Genomic DNA, 17,006 nt, shown 5'->3' with positions numbered 1-17,006 from the left:
GATCTCATACAGTATATTTGCATTTTATAAAGTACCAGGGAGTCTGTAACGTAGGAATACATCGGGAGATAATGCTTTTTGGGAGGTAAAAGTAAAAAATTCAGCATACAAAAAAAAAAAATCTTGGAATCTGTATATATATAGTAGTTTATTGTGTTAAGTCATTTTTGCCATTTTCAGCAAATATAATTAGGCTGTTGTTTATAATGACCCTTCGTTATAGTTTGTATTTCATTTCTCTCTTTCAGATAGATGTAACCCAAACTCACTGTGTTTGCCACAGGACTTGTCCATACAGAGGTCACCTGTGGATATAGGTTTCCTTCTGGACAGCTCATACAATGCAAATCATGATGAATTTGAGGCAGCAAAAGGCCTTATTAGTGCACTGATTGACCGCCTTGATATTTCAAGCACAGGTGACCGGGTGGCTCTAGTAAGTAACACGGCCTCTGGCTTTAGCCCAGAGAGCAAAGTAAACCCTCAGCTTGAGTTTGATCTATCAGCAGATAGAAATAAGAATGCAATGAAGAAGCACCTCCAGGAAAGCACCCAACATCTACAAGGTCCTCCTGCCATTGGCTACACATTAAAATGGACACTTGATAACATTATGTCCAAGGCAACAAACCTGAGAAAACACAAAGCTTTCATCATAATAACATATGGAGAGACAAGTTACTGGGATAAATCTGCTCTTACTGAAGCGTCATTGAATGCCAAGTGCCAAGGCTATGCTTTGTTTGTGATCTCCTTAGGTAACACATATAATACTAGTGAACTGATGGACCTTTCAAGCACTCCCGTGGATCAACACCTGCTTCAGCTTGGCAGAATTCACAAACCAGATTTTGGATATGTTCTTGGATTTGTGCAGTCTTTTCTCAGTTCAATAAGAAGTGAGTACTCTCTTTTTTTTTTACTATAGACCTTTTAATTATAAGTTCACAGGCTATCCATAGAGTACTATGGTATATTGGTTGCCTAGAACAATAAATGAGGTGTCATAATGTAACGCTTTCCATTGTTGAAGAGAAGCAGTAGCCTCTGGCTACTTATTACCTTTACAGCTCATGCAGGTCTACATTGTTGGGCACTCAATTCATGCTCTATTCTGTAGTAGTAGCCACTCTTTCAACCATCACTTCAAACTAAATAAGAGAAAGGAGAGTGAATCAGGTGGTGCCAGGGGTTGGGGGTGCACCCAAGGAACGGTGGAACATATTGGGTTCAAGGTACTTCGGCTGCAAACAGGTTGACATTCCATAGCAGTTCTCTTCAAATGTTAGTTATTATCTACCAGTTTCAGATAGAAATCAAGCAGCTTCTCCCATATACAGAATCTCAGACAATATCCTAATGCCAAGCTGTATGTAGAGTAACAAAGTGAAGATTTGATGACATCCTCACCCCACATCATCCATATAATAATGGCTGCATATAACTTGGCCATGCGTGGTATATAGGGCAGATTACTGAAGACCTTGACGAAAGATTGTAGAATGAGCATTAGGGGAGGTGGGACAATGGACTTAATGGTCCATATGGGAAAGTGAAGAGACTGAGACTGTGCCGTAACAGAGGCAGGAGGGTAGAGGTGTTGGTAAGGAAACAGCATAGGATGGGGACAGAACGAGTAGAGTAAGATATTGGGCAGAAGAGGGGGGGGGGATGGTTCGAGGAGCAAGATTTGAGGCCTTGTGGGATATATGCAAACATGAGGCTAAAATATAGAAGAATCAATAAAAAGGGGACAATGCCTTTGCAGTCCATACGTATAAAAGTACTGCCGCACCAGAGGGACATGGGGTATTCTAAAGGACTACAGGACCTGATCATGCCATCCCACCTAGGAAAACAGATGATATTATACCATCTTACACTCCTTTAAGAGAATATTCACAATGAATAGTGGAGCTTCTTGTGTCCCCTGTCCAGTTCTAGCAGTGACAAGGTCCCAGATGCCAGCATCAACTCCATAATCGTTGACAGAGCCTGACCTCCCTGCAATGTGCTGTCTAAATGCAGCTTCCAGACCTGTCCACTAAGATACAAAGGCTGCAGCCTGGCACTAGACATGGGATGCTCCATTCCCTTTACTGTCTGTTCAGAATGTGGTCACTGCTTAACAGAGCAAATTAAGCTCATTGTGTTATATAATAATGTTTTAAATAATAAGATTTAGAATGGCCATCTGGTTCCATTATCGGTCAAAAAATGATTTCAGCTGAGTCAATATCACTGTGTATAACTTCACTAACTTCACTGGGGCAGTACAGATGGTGTAATGGTTAGCAATACTTCCTCACAACATTGAGGTCTTGGGTTCAATTCCCACCATGGCCCTAACTGTGCGGAGTTTGTATATTCTCCCCGTGTTTGCGTGGGTTTCCACCGGGTACTCCGGTTTCCTCCCACAATCCAAAAATATACTGGTAAGTTAATTGGCTCCCAACAAATTAACACTAGAATGTCTGTGTGTGCGTGTACATGTGGTAGGGAATATAGATTGTGAGCTCCACTGGGGCAGGGGCTGATGTGAATGTTCAAATATTCTCTGTTAAGTGCTGCAGAATATGTGTGCGCTGTATTAGAAACTGTTAATAAATAAATAAATAAAATAAGCAATAAAACAGGTCTGAAAATCTGTCTGGTGCTAGAGAAGCCTCTAATAAAATATTAAGCTGTTGCAGAGAGCGCTTCGGACATAATTTGGTATGCATACATCTTCTAAGTATTCATATATCATTAGGCTCACTAATACACAAAACAGAAATACTAACACACAGCCTCCGATAAATTCATAATTATAGTGACTTTTATTGTTCTTTAAAGATTAACCATACTGTACCAGTGTGATACATTTAAGGTGTAGACTTGTCTTCAGTAAGATAATCTGTATTACACTACTAGTACTTTTTGCAGAGGTAGTAAAAACAAATCTTTAAACCCATGAATGTAATTATCAATAAATTACATAATTATACTCACATATACTGTAGAACATGGTCTTATGAAATAACTGCATGTACTTAAATGTAATCCAATACAAGTATATCAAAAATAAATATGGCAAAAAGAATAGTTTGACATATGGGTGAAATGTAATAGGATGAGAGAATCAGAAAGTGAGAGGTTTGGTAAGTAATCTCCACTTTATTTAAAGCAGCAATCAATTACACTAGAAAACCAGGTTGATTTTGCAGTGTAAATGATTGCTGCTTTAAAAAAAAATGGAGATTTCTTACCAAACCTCTCACTTTCTGATTCTCTCATCCTATTACATTTCACCCAGACTGGAAGAGACTATTTCCCCGTACACACAGGGCGATGGAGCCTACGTGGTGAACGAGGTGCTTAAGCACAGATCATTCAGCACACATCATGGCAGACATGTTGACTTAGGCAATTTAGAATAGACAGATGACTTTTCATATCAGTATCAAACACTCAACATAATCTTTGTTATTTTAACAGGATCTATAAACAAGTATCCACCCCCAGAACTCATATCGAAATGTTCTAAGCTGGAAACTACCACAAGGAACAGACAGAGGTGAGTATGGTTATAAACAAATTTTTAAATATGCCATCTGGACTATTAATTCATTATTATGGTCCAACAACCCTATTACATGACACATTCAATTATATGTGATATGCCCCACATCAAATGCCAGAATGGCACATCGTGACCCACGAACATTGCCAGTTGTGTCTCACATCTATGGACACAACAGTAACCACATATGAGATATTTTGAGATTTTGTTTTACAGTTTATGGTATATAAATGAATTAAATCTCATATAACTAACTTTTTTTCTTTTTTTTTTTAAACAGGTCAAAAAGGTGAATTGTCTGCAGTCTGAGACCAACAATATAAAAGTCTGACCTGTTTCTGTCTTGCGGATTATTAAATAAATGACTCAACATAATATAGGATCATTAGTTCAATGTCTAATTGTCATCGGATTTGAACCGAATTCTGGCGCACTGATGCCAAAGTGATTAGTGCCATAAGATATTGTAAATAAAAGTTTATCAAATGTACTGGATTCAACATGTTCTATGATGTAAAAATTATATAATGTGAAGAGTTGCTCCTTCATTATACAGTCATTACGTGTAAATATAACTTTTTCCTGCTTCTTCTGCATTGGAGGGTGACATAGAAAATCCCTATTTGCACAGAAATGTTTGACTGGTTTTAGATTTAGGTGGGGTTTTACTTCAAAGTGAGATCTATATTGCAGTGTAAAAATAAAGCAGCCAGTATTTTCCCTGCACAGAAACAAAATAACTCACCCAAATCTAATTCTCTCTGCACATGGTTTTGTCCATCTACGAAGGATTTTGTCAGAAAGAGTGAACTAGAATAAGGCCCAAAGTACTTTGTTTTACCCTACCTTCTATCGGCTATTTGGTGATTCGTGTAACACCATGGACAAACTGAGCTATGTGAAATCCTAAAAAATCCAAATTCAAATATTTATATAAAAATTTATGTTAAAACATACTCAGAATTGTAGATTTTCAAGCAGTGGTTTGTCTACAGAGTATAAAGTTAATAATTGTGCAATCATTGAAAACACATTACTTTATATGTGTTATTTGTTATCACCCACACTGCATTACTGCAACTTAAAGCTACAAGAGGTTTTCTGACATTAGTATAATGTGTACTAGCATCTTTATTATATAAAACAGCATACACCTCTCGTTGGTGGACTCCCAGATCAGACCATATTTTTTTTCTTAAATCCCATGTCCTCTACCCCCTCTTACCCATCTTTTAGGTAGTGGCCAGAAGCCTTTTTGGGGCCCTGAGACCACCACGGGTCAGGATTAGAGGTCTTAGTAGCCGTGAAGCTAATCTGAACCCAATAATGCCACCTTGCATTGGTTTCATTCAAATCGGTCCAAATTCATAACAAACAGACAACTAACAGACAACAGATATGTAAGATTCCTGAAACAAGTGCTCTTTGTATCAAACTTGCAATTCCATACACAACGCACACCTCTATTTCATGTTAAGAATATATAAACTGTATTCAATCCCGGCCAAAACTTTCGCCAATTTGGGACAAATTCAATTCGATTCAATCCCAGCGCTAATTTCTCACCTGGGTGAAAAATCCAGTATTAGCAAAAAACGCATGTATAGGTGAAATTTGCTGCAAATTCACATGGTTTTGGCAAATTCGCAGTCGTTTTTGCCTGTCTTGAGGCTGTTTTCGCTGAAAATGTACAAAAAAATTGGCGAAAAGGCAAATTTTTGCTGTTTTTATTCACCTCCCGAATTTTCAGCCGGGATTGAATATGGGCCATAACCTCTTTCAGATGGTATTCAGTTGGAAGGTCTACAGCAGTGGTTCTCTACTTCGGTCCTCAATGACCTCCAACAGTCCATGTTTTCCAGGTCTCCACACAGAATCACAGGTGAAATAATTAACTCCACCTGTGATCTTTTAAAATGCATCATTGAATAACGAGTGACCCTATGCACCTGCCGGGTGACCTGGAAAACGTGCACTGTTGGGAGTCCTTGAGGACCGAGGTTGAGAGCCAGTGGTCTACAGCATCTAGGTCAGCAGTAAATATGTTGACACCAAAATGTTGACATCGACAAAATGTCAACACACGCAAAATGAAGCCATGGCTCAACATGTGTTTTAACTTTTCTTTACGTTTTTTTGGGACAAAACGGAGTGAGGCACCATGCTGAAACATGGCGAGTGAAGCCATGCGGGGTACATACTACACTAATTGAGGAGGCCATGTCGACACTGACACCAATAAAACATAAAAAACTCATGTCTACCTTTTTATGTGTCTAACTTTTTCATGTCCACATTTTGTGTGTCAACCTGTTTGTCAATGTAAATATTTTACCAATGTCAACCTTTTGCATGTCAACATTTTGTCAATAATGACCTTTTGCATGTCGACCTTTTGGTGTTAGACCTTAAGCAGCCCATACACGTCCCGATGCGGACGTGCGTTGTGGGCTTCAATAGCAGGGATCACATTGCATTGCATTGCCTGTGCATGCGTTATGCATGCAATGCGATGCAATGTGATGAGAACTGAGTACAAAAAGTATGTGCAAGCACATAATTTTTGTACTGTGCGATGAGGTGCCGCGGGAGCGCGCACCTCAAAGCACAGAACGCACAGCCCGGCATTGCAGCGTGTATGGGCTGCTTTAGACCTTACCATCAACATCCTTTCAGACATACAGTAAAAACCCAGGATTTTGCTATGTGTAAATAGAAACTACCCTGGTTGAAGTCCCGGATCCAACACCATGCCCTATACTAATTATTTCCCCTTGTGAGACCTATGTCACCATACGGATACGGTCCCACCACTCCGCACCCACAAATGTGTTAATCTCTAGGTTTCAATTTGTTATACTCAACCATTAATTCATTCCACAGGAATCCATGTCACATACTCTGCTGTATATACAATAATATGTGAATGAACCAATGCATCCTGACACAGTGTGGTTTGCAATGAAACCTTTTTAATTTTGACACAGTCTTGTATGTGATGTTTCCAAATGATTTTGACACACTTTCATTAGTCTAATACTTGGCAGCTGACTTTGGTGTTTTATCTGTACCAGTGACCAGGAGATTATGACAAGCACTAATTACAGCCTTTGATTTGTCTCATTTATCCTGGTGTACAGAATTCTTGGAAAGCCATTATATTTCACTGCTTTCTCATTTTTTACTTATGGTTTGTTACCCACAAATGTATTGATTTATGTGGGATAGATATTTCAGTGTCTGGTTTTCTTCATGTTGTTCGTCTGTTTGTAAGGTCCAATTTCTTGTCTATATCTTGAACCACTATTAATTAAATGATCATTAAAAGTTACTTTTTAACGATATCTTTAGCTATAGAAGGCTAGTGCTCCACCCGGGGAGATTTCTTTCTATCCTCCTATGGATAATCTTTTCTTATTGACTTACCCTACCCCCGGGGACCACCGCCACAACACAATTAGACATTGTTACTTTCATTTGTTGATTGGAGAGAGCCTTCTCACCCACCTTTAGTCAAATCTGCCCAGTGCCCTAGATCCATCCCTTGTCCCCCTTCTTCCCAACATTTACACCCTACTGTTGCCTGTCACACATTTGTATGTATTGGAAAAGAACGCAACATGAATTTGGTATACAGGTAGCTCTTTAATAGAACATTGGTGCAAAACATATACTTTCTTCTGCACTCATGTAAACAAGCTTTCAAAATATATAGACTAACAAATTTTAAATATTATGTATGCACAGGTTTAGTTTGTGTACACACGTTAATAATAATAGTGGTTTCTGTATGTACAGATTACAAACAAAGAGGGAGAACATTTTCCAAGAGCTATAGTGAATTTTCAGAGGTTCTTTATAATACTAATGGCAGCTTTTATAGAAAATGATTTCATAGCCAAGTAGTTGCATTGATGGTCCAAGTATCATACTTGGCCAGCAACCATGCTCCTGGCCCTTCAGCTCTATGACACGCACAGTAGGCCTCACCGGTTGCCAAAGGTTACGGAGTTGCTTGAAATGCTTCCAGAGTCACAGCTTATTTATTTCCAAACTTTCACAATCCCATCCCGAGAAGCAGTTACTATAAAACCTTGTGTGGTTTGGAAGGTGGCCATGTCTGTAATAATGTCATGATGTCCTGCTGGTAAGGATTCAGGACCCCTTCTCGGGGCATCTTCGCTGGGCCCCATTGTATGCTTACTCTGAATTTCCTGTAAATAAAAGTTGGAATGAGAACATGATTAGGGGGTGAAAATGATACAACATGTAGATTAGCTAGAACTGTGTGTGTGTGTGTGTGTGTGTGTGTGTGTGTATCTCATTATACCGTCAAATGCTATTATGTTTTTGTATCAGGGTGCACCATAATCATAGCCAAAACCATAGGTTTAACACTATATTTGATAAAACCACTTTAATATATATATTTTATATATATACTGCACATCGGAAAAATACAACATTTAAATAATGCACGCTAGGTGACCAGCGCACTCCAGTGGAATGATTTACAATGACAGCCAGTGATCATACAGGTGAATACAGGCTGAGTGAGTTGCATTTGTTTCAAATACACCCTGAATGTAATGTTATAGAATATTTTTGGTACTTGTGTAATATCTGGGCGCCCGATTTTGTCATTGTATTGTATCGCATCGCATGCAATTTAGTGGCATACAATTCATGCAATGCGATTTTTCATTGTAAAGACCCGATTTTTAATTGTATAGTCACCCATGGGTGATTTCATACCCCCACTATCCAACTACGCATGGAGTCGAATTTATATAGTGTGGCGAGCACAGCGAGCCACGGAGCCCGAAGCGTGGCGAGTGCAGCGAGCCCCGCGAGGGGACGCAGAATACATGTAAAGTAATATGCGGCCCCTCCCCACGCATCGGGCTCGGTGGCTCGCTGCGCTCGCCACACTACATAAAATCAACTGCATGCGTAGTTGGATACTGGGGGTATGCAATCACCCAAGGGTGACTATACCATTAAAAATCGGGTCTTTACAATGAAAAATTGCATCAAATTGCATTGCATCGCATGCCTTAAGTAGTGGCATGCAATGAAAAAATCGGGCGCCCAGATAATACACAAGTACCATATTTTTTTTTATAATTTTGTGCATGAAACGAAGTGTATGCACATTTTACCATCATAAATCATTAAAGCCCGAGGCCTACAATCCCCAGACATATTGATGGCAGTGGCAGCCAAAAACAAAAAAATTATTTCAATCGACATCTCTGTACACCTTATATTGCTACTACCCACAAACTACTTTATATTTGCAATTAACTGGATAGAACATTAGCCGCTAAGGCCTAGATGGCTGCCTCACATTCACACTCTTCTAACATGGCAAATCTTCTCTTAGCAAAACATTTAGATGACTCCAGGTATAAGTACGTCCATATTTTATCATGAAGTCACCTCTTAGCTCATAGATAGTCCTCTTTCCTTTCCATGTACCAAACAGATGAACCTAGCTAAATTGCACCTTCCCTGAAGGAGTAGGTATATGCCTTGTACTTTGAACAATGTCCTTTATATTATAGGGCTCCAGTCAGGGCTGAAGCCGGGATTTTCGTCACCTGGGGCAAGGATGTAATTTTTTACGACTCTCTTCTCTCCCCCCCCCTCCCTCCCCATGCAGGTATGGGTCTCAAATCCCGCACCCAGGGCATGTGCCCCCCATGTCCCTCAGCTGCAGCCCTGACACGGGTATATGCCACGTGGTCACACGTTTACAACTGGCACCTTATACAGAAATGTACTGTAGTCTATTCTGCAGTCTGTAAATTACTTTAACATTTTTATTTTTTCTTGCTATGAAGTTGGAGGGAGTAGCACAAAACCATGGTGCATGGTCCAAGGATTAAGATGTAAATAAACAGAATTTGAGGAAAAGGGTTCATGTCGTGCCAGTTATTTGTCTAATTTTGTTTGTAGAGAATGGTGCTCTGGTTAGTATCACCAAGAACTGTATGCTGATTGGCACTGACATTGACAACATCAAATTCTATTGGATTTGACGTGTATCTTGTTATACTTGGATTAAATACGCGTTCCCCTTCCAGAGCCTGGTTTGCAGCCAGTGTAACAATGAGATAATTCTCCACTCTCAAATAAATCCTTCGGTTTGAACCACATATGAGAAACTCGCCTCTAAGAAACAAGCTGAGGAACATGAAAATATTTCTGTAGAGCTTCTCTTGCTGCCAAAAATCAGTTGACAACCTAATATAGTTTTTGCATACCTGAACATGAAATGGCCGATGCATTCCATAACACAGCCTTGTTTTATTACTGTAATGACATGCAACAAGGTAGGAGGACTGGCAATATACTCTGGGAAAAATAAAAGTACACTAGAACGATCAGTACGCTGCATTAATGTATTTTATTGCAGTTAAGTCTGAGGGTAATGGTATAAATGGTCTACCATGTCCATGTCGACAGTCACTTGGTCAATGGTCAACAGTGAGTAGTTTGACACCTAAGAATGGTCAACATACACTAGGTTGACATTGACAGAAGGTTGACACAAGAAAAAGGTTAATATGAACATGGTCGACACAGGAAATGGTTGCCACAAGTTTTTCAAATTTTTTGCTGTCTATGTCGAAATGGACATCGTATAAGTGTACAGAGTCTCCTCACATGGCTCACTGTGCCCGACCGGATGCTAAGTCTGAGACCCCTGCCCTGTTGTTGTCCACACCTGTATGTGTAGCTCTTTACTGACAGTAATTGTGAGCAGCCCAGATCATGCTGGTGTATAAACGGCACAAAGCTGGAGATAGATCTGGAGGAAGCTGCTCATCAATAGTGTGGGAGAGCAGAAGGTGGCAATGGGTTAATACCTGCTAGAATACAAGTTGGACGTTTTCGGTTAACATTGCGATTAGCTTTCCTGTTGCAGATGTCTGGATTGTGTCCCATAATCTGTCCCTTTCCTTCAGGTTTTAACAGGAAGTAACAGATATCTCTGAATACAAACTGCATCTAGCCACATCCCTAAGGAACTCGATCTTTAATAATCCATTCCGCTGCACACACCACTGATTACAACTATCCTGGTGTCACATAACATTGACATCATAGAAAAAGAATCTCTGCAAGCAGAACATAAGGGAAGTCAGCAGATAAAACCGATAAGAGGCCTGGACATCATACAGTCGATTCTTTTCATAATAGAGCTAAAACCAAGCCAAAACACACAAAGGCAAACATGATGCTCTCTCGCACCTAAACAAGTGCAGACATCTAATAGTTCAGGCTACAGGAACATAATACGCACATGTATTATTTTTACATTGTAAATGTCCTCAAAAGATGCATTCAAACTTAAAACAAGCTCATTTCTCAAATATCTGCTAAGCAATGAGAGGGATTAACCTTGGTCTAATCTTGCAACACTGTATTGGTGGCCTGACAACAAAAAAGTGTGCAAAAACTACAATATAAAACAAGGTACTATAAATAATGTGACCTACATATTAAAATTAGATATGGTTAGCGTACCGACAGTCAGGGCGAATGGAATCAACAGACACATCCGGAGGGGTAAAACAAATTATTTATGATCTAGGAAGTCTAGAGAAATGGTCAAGAGCATGGCAATTACAGTTTAATGCATGGGATAGATAAAAGGATAGCCTTACAAAGAAATAAGGATCAATAGGTAATGTAATAATATGGTGAAAATAGGGGCACACTAGATGGGTCAAATGGTTCTTATCTGCCATCAAATTCCATGTTTCTATGAATCCCGACACTGCTCAACAGAACGGTGCCAGAAACCTGACGCTGCTCACAATGCCGGTGCTGGAAACCCGATTGTCGGCATCTATTACTTTGTTTCATGCACAAAATTATTAAACAACTATTGTATAATATTCTGGCTGTGTGTATATAAGGTGTATATGAGACATGAATGCATTCTGTATTTAGACTTGGGTCACAATCCCAAGACATCTCATTATGGAATGCAAATATTCTAAAATATAAAAACCTCAAATATCTAAAACCCTTCCGTTCCCAAGCATTTTGGTTAGGCGAGACTCCACCTGCTAACATCCTCATAAATGAATTATAAAAGGAATACATGTTAGCAGTAATGATTGCACAGTGCACCTGCAACCCCCCTCTGTTTTGCATATAGCTAAAAATCTCAGCAAGGTAGCACCTTTCATTACAGGGTGTGCAGTGTAGGGCCCCCCTCTTTCCAGAGACTCCACCTGTACCAGTCTAAAGGTGCCCATACACTGGTGCAATATGGCCAGTTTTCATGAGATTGCGACGCATTGCTGTGATGGATCTCATAAAACCTTGCACATTGCAGGTGGCTTTGGAGCGATTGCGATGCGAGGCGCGCTCCCGCGCACCTCGCATTTCAATTGCAGATTTCACTGGCTACCACAAAGATTTGTCGAAGCCCAATCAGCCCTAATAGGATCGCATGAGATACATTGCATTCAAAAGGACCACATGCAATGTATCATATAGGATCCTGTCCGCCAGGAAGGTCCCGCCCACAATGCAAGCAAATTGCATGCAACCAATTGGTGAGATACATCTCACCAGTGTATGGGAACCTTCAATTTAGCCAAATTGTGAGAAGCCAGATACTGTATACTTGTGACTGTCACAAAATAACGTAATTCATCGTCATATAATATAGGTTCAGTGGTCTTATAAATCCTGCTAACAATTTGAACCACAATTTTTGGAGGAAATCAGCAAGTCACATTAATTCTACATATGAGAGACCATGAGAATACGCAGTGTACACATTAATTTTCCAGAACAAAATACTCAGCAACCCACTCATTTCTGGTTGTATAGGAATTGATATTAAATTAATAATTTATGCACATATAGGGGTATTAAATCCAGGATTTCGACTGTCGGAACATCCCGACAGTCCGAATCCCAGGCAGTGGTCTACTAATTTGTTGTAATGACAGCATTGAATAGGCGAGTGTCCATTTTTCCTATCGGAAAATATTGGCATAGATTGAATACCCCACACAGTGGAAACAAACCAGAGTTAAAAAAGTCTAAAAAGAAAACCCCAAACCATCCTATAAACTCTATGGGAAGGGAGGGTAAACCTGTGATTCCAGAATTAACTGAATTCCCCTATATATTTTAAATAGAATATAAAGTTACATTTTACCTGTACAACTTCTGTGCCTTCAATTATCTTGCTAAAATACGATACAGGTGGAATATTGTTGGTGCTTCCGGCAATTATATACGATCTCTTTGGACAGGCCAGATTCCAAAATCTGAGAAATAAAAAAGTACATCAATTACACAAGCTAAAAAACAAAAATGGTGCCTACACGCGGTGCGATTCTCGGATGCGATTTGAACTATTTAGTTTAAAATGCATTGCACGTAGTTCACATCGCACCATGTATATTTTGGCTTGTGATGTGATGCGTGCTCCCGCAAAGTTCATTTCGCAAGCCAAAAAAGTATGTGCTGCATGTACTTTTTGTACTAGATTGCATGCATCTAGTTCCAATCGCGCGCTGCTGAATATGAATACACTTATGAAATACATATGAAAAGACTTAAGCTGGCCATACACCTACAGATTTATTGTCAGATCTGGCTGGTTGGAACAAAAACCTGGTTATGGGTGAGAGCAAATGACAGTGGACTTTCTTGGGAAATCTGACAAACTGTCATTCAGAAATTACCAGATTTTTGTTCCAACCAGCCAGATCTGACAATAAATCTGTAGGTGTATGGCCAGCTTTACATTTAAAGACTGAGCATAATGAAATTACTTTTTAGTTGGACTAATCAACGGTATTACTTAATGGGATAGTTGGGACTTCAGTACTCCCCCTTCTGTTCAAGGGATGCATACTGACTGATGAAAAAATGTGTCAGCTACTTGTGATCTATTATTTTTATAATCTATGCACCATTCCTTCCAGAGTAATAAAATATTAGTCTGAAATGACTCTAGATGCAGGATCCAATAACTGGTTATATTAATCGGACTTGGAGATATTGCTAGTCTTGTGGGACATTGTTCTTCATTGTCCCACTTCTCTCTGCTTAATAGCAAGTGGAATGAATAGTAGACATTTTACAGAACACTGCTAATGCATTAGCTTCATTCCTGACTGCGGGCACAGTGCTGCTTTATGGGCATGCTGATCGGCATATTACATAGCAAGACATAAGCGGCTGTTATTGGATGCTTTTCTTGCTCCTTCAGGAAGGAGACGGTGATTTCCGAATTTACATGTGTTCCTCAGGGAGGACAAGGGGATATGAGAACATTAAAGGGCACACATTCTTCTGAAAGCAGAAGGGGTGCTGAGCACTAGGGGAGTCACCTTTTCTTGAGCTCTCACACACTCTGATGCCGAGGGATTACAATCATCTATGGCCATGTGGCAGCTCCCTGAATGCTAATTTAACTTTCGTTTGTTCATATATTCCATTATTCCAATGGAGCTCAGGAGCTAGAGTCCTGAAAAGTGCTGTACTGTTTATTGGCCACAAATTGGGTCAGGTTTGAGGGGTGCAAAATGGCGGAGGCTGCAGGCATCAGTTGTCTGGTATTGTCGAAAGCCTTTTCAAAGGTGTCCAGGAAGTATGCACTATTGTGCACCAGATAAGCATTTCTGCCTCATAAAGGAGAAGCTCAAGCCAAGGCCTGACCAGACAACACCGACATGATAAAAGCCACCTTCAGTCTTTCCATAGGGAAGTTGGAGGCCTGTACTTCAAAATGCATGAAACACTGGTTCTACAAACCTGACAACTTTTGGGTTCTCCAGAAATCTTTGGGGGGGTTAGGCTTCCACAGCTGAGACAACCCTCCTGCGGTTTGTACTGGACGTACAGAAGGCTATATAGCATCAACGCACGGCACAAGCGTCTGTAAATCCTGCATGATCTAGGCCTGAGGGCTGGTTACCAGCAGCATCCATGTTTTAGGCCAGTCACAACTCTAGCAGGGATGGGGTGGATATGACCCTCACTTGTAGGACTTGGAGATGTGGACTCACTAGTGCTGTGAGGTAGTAATGCTATCCAGTACGCTGCTAATGAGCACTTATGATGTAGTGATTAATTATAGTTAGGTGTACATTGGAGATGCGTTATTGCATCTAGGTGGCCTTTCTTTTTGTTTTACACCCATATGAAGTCCTCCCTGTTACTAGGACAATTGATCTATCCCATATGGCCATTACTATGCCAGGATAAGCCAATAATTATTTAATATTATATACAGAAAATACATGCGTTACATTGAGAACAGGATGATTGGTTCACATGATACAGAAGCAACACAGGACTAACACATGAACAAAGTTGCTTAAGTATTATAGGCACAGATACAGTAATGCTTCTATATAAAGGATGGCAATAGGGAAATTGTTCATAGAAATGAAGTTTACCTTATTTTCATGTCTGATCCTGCAGTCAGTAATATGGGGTTTCCATCTGCTGGACTACAGTAAATCCCATGAACACTGTGTGGTGAGGGCTATATAAAAACAGAAGCGCAACAAACTGAGGTGCATGACTTTTTATAATAAAATAATACAAAACATACACCAAACTTAACATAATTGTAGATTTCTGTTACAATAAAGGAAATATCCATGTGAAATAGATCTTATTTACATAGTTACATAGTAGATAAGGCTGAATAAAGACTTCCGTCCATCGAGTTCAACCTAGGTTTTAATATCTTATCCCTTGTTATATAGTATAGTCTGATATTTTTAAAGACAGATTATGATTCTTATTTGTACCCTTGGATGTTTTTAACCAATAAATGTTTGTCCAACCTTATTTTAACGTATTTATTGTGTCTGTCGACACCACTTCTCCAGGAAGAGGAGTTCCGCAGTTTGACTGCTCTGACTGTAAAGAAATTTTTCATTCTAAGGGAACAAAATCTTCTTTCTTCTAATCTAAACTCTTGCCCGCGTGTCCTAGATTCCTTTCTTGCAGTAAAAAGAGTGCTTGAGAGTTCCTTATATTGGGCCTTGTTATATTTGTAGATGTTGAGCAGGTCCCCCCTTAATCGTCTCTTCTCTAGTGTAAACAGTCCCAATTTGCTCAATCTCTCCTCATAGCTTAAATTCTCCATTTCCCTAATTAGCTTTGTTGCTATTCTTTGGGTTTTTTCCAGTTCTATGATGTACTTTTTATAGTGTGGGGCCCAGAATTGTACTCCATATTCAAGGTGAGGTCTAACCAATGCTTTGTACAGTGGCATAATTACTTTTGAGTCCCTAGTTTCCATGTCCCTTTTAGTACATGCTAGAATTCGTTTGGCCTTTTTTGTTGCTATGTGATATTGAGCAATACACCCCAGTTTGTTGTCTATTTGGACTCCTATATCCTTTTCTAGTACTGAATTACCCAATGCCTCCCCGCTTAGGTTATAACTAGCACCTTGGTTATGTCTCCCAAGGTGCATGACCTTGCATTTATCCACATTGAACCTCGTCTTCCACTTTTTTGCACACTCATCTAGATTGTTAAGATCATTTTGAAGCACGGAGACATCCTCGGTTGATTTAACAACTCTACTCAGTTTTTTGTCATCAGCAAAGATGGATACATTGCTGAGTAATCCCAGCCCAATATTGTTAATAAATATGTTAAATAAAATGGGCCCTAGTACCGAACCCTGTGGCACTCCACTTAGTACTGGTATCATATTTGATACGGCACTGTTCACAACCACTCTTTGTTCTCTATTACACAGCCAGCTCCCTACCCAGCTACAGATTCTTGCCCCTAATCCCAGGTCCTCCATTGTATTCATCAACCTCTTGTGTGGTACTGTATCAAAATCTTTAGCAAAATCTAAGAAGACCACATCTACAGCGTTTCCATTATCAAGGTTTTTGCTAACATCCTCATAGAAGCCTAGTAAATTTGTTTGGCATGAACGATTTTTCACGATTCCATGCTGGGTAATACTAAGTAAACTACGAAGGTCTAAATATTCCTGGGTACCATCCCTTAAAAATCCTTCAAATATTTTATCCACTATTGATGTAAGCTCACAGGTCTGTAATTAGCTGGGTCATCCCTTTTCCTTTTTTGAATATTGGCACCACCTCTGCTATTCTCCAGTCTTTTGGTACCTTACCTGATGATAGTGAATTATCAAAAATGTAATATAGAGGGGTCGCAAGTTCCTTCCTTAATTTCATTAGTACCCTAGGATGAATCCCATCTGGCCCTGGTGATTTGTTTGTTTGGATTTTGCTGAGCCGCAATATTATATCATCGGTCGTGAAAGCAATATTGAGATCCGGCTTGTTCGTCCCATTTGTGGTACCTGTGGGTTCCACTGTCTGCTCTCCCCTAGTAATCACTGATGAAACATATCCACCCAGCAGTATCTGATCTATCAGACACATAGGGTGAA

At 39.8% G+C, this 17,006-nt stretch overlaps 2 protein-coding genes across 2 annotated transcripts in view; one reads left to right on the top strand and one right to left on the bottom strand.

Moving 5' to 3' along the window:
- The window catches only part of COL6A6 (collagen type VI alpha 6 chain), a 180,645-nt gene extending 173,761 nt beyond the window's left edge, over window positions 1–6,884 (top strand). Inside the window, exons 38-40 of the mRNA XM_083188611.1 lie at window positions 249–899; window positions 3,478–3,556; window positions 3,843–6,884. Of these exons, the coding sequence (XP_083044737.1) occupies window positions 249–899; window positions 3,478–3,556; window positions 3,843–3,855 (743 nt within the window). The 3' untranslated portion in view covers window positions 3,856–6,884. The remainder of the gene's footprint in view (window positions 1–248; window positions 900–3,477; window positions 3,557–3,842) is intronic.
- Window positions 6,885–7,187: 303 nt separating this feature from the next.
- Window positions 7,188–17,006, bottom strand: part of PIK3R4 (phosphoinositide-3-kinase regulatory subunit 4) — a 49,267-nt gene continuing 39,448 nt past the window's right edge. The window contains exons 18-20 of the mRNA XM_083188605.1: window positions 15,010–15,098; window positions 12,756–12,867; window positions 7,188–7,776 (exon numbers count right to left, since the gene is read on the bottom strand). Of these exons, the coding sequence (XP_083044731.1) occupies window positions 7,606–7,776; window positions 12,756–12,867; window positions 15,010–15,098 (372 nt within the window). The 3' untranslated portion in view covers window positions 7,188–7,605. The remainder of the gene's footprint in view (window positions 7,777–12,755; window positions 12,868–15,009; window positions 15,099–17,006) is intronic.

This window comes from Crinia signifera, chromosome 5 (genome assembly GCF_055691185.1).
Source record: "Crinia signifera chromosome 5, ASM5569118v1, whole genome shotgun sequence".
Classification (NCBI taxonomy): Eukaryota; Metazoa; Chordata; class Amphibia; order Anura; family Myobatrachidae; genus Crinia; species Crinia signifera.
The sequence above is the reverse complement of the archived record's forward strand: the minus strand, read 5'-3'. Positions and strand labels throughout refer to the sequence as shown.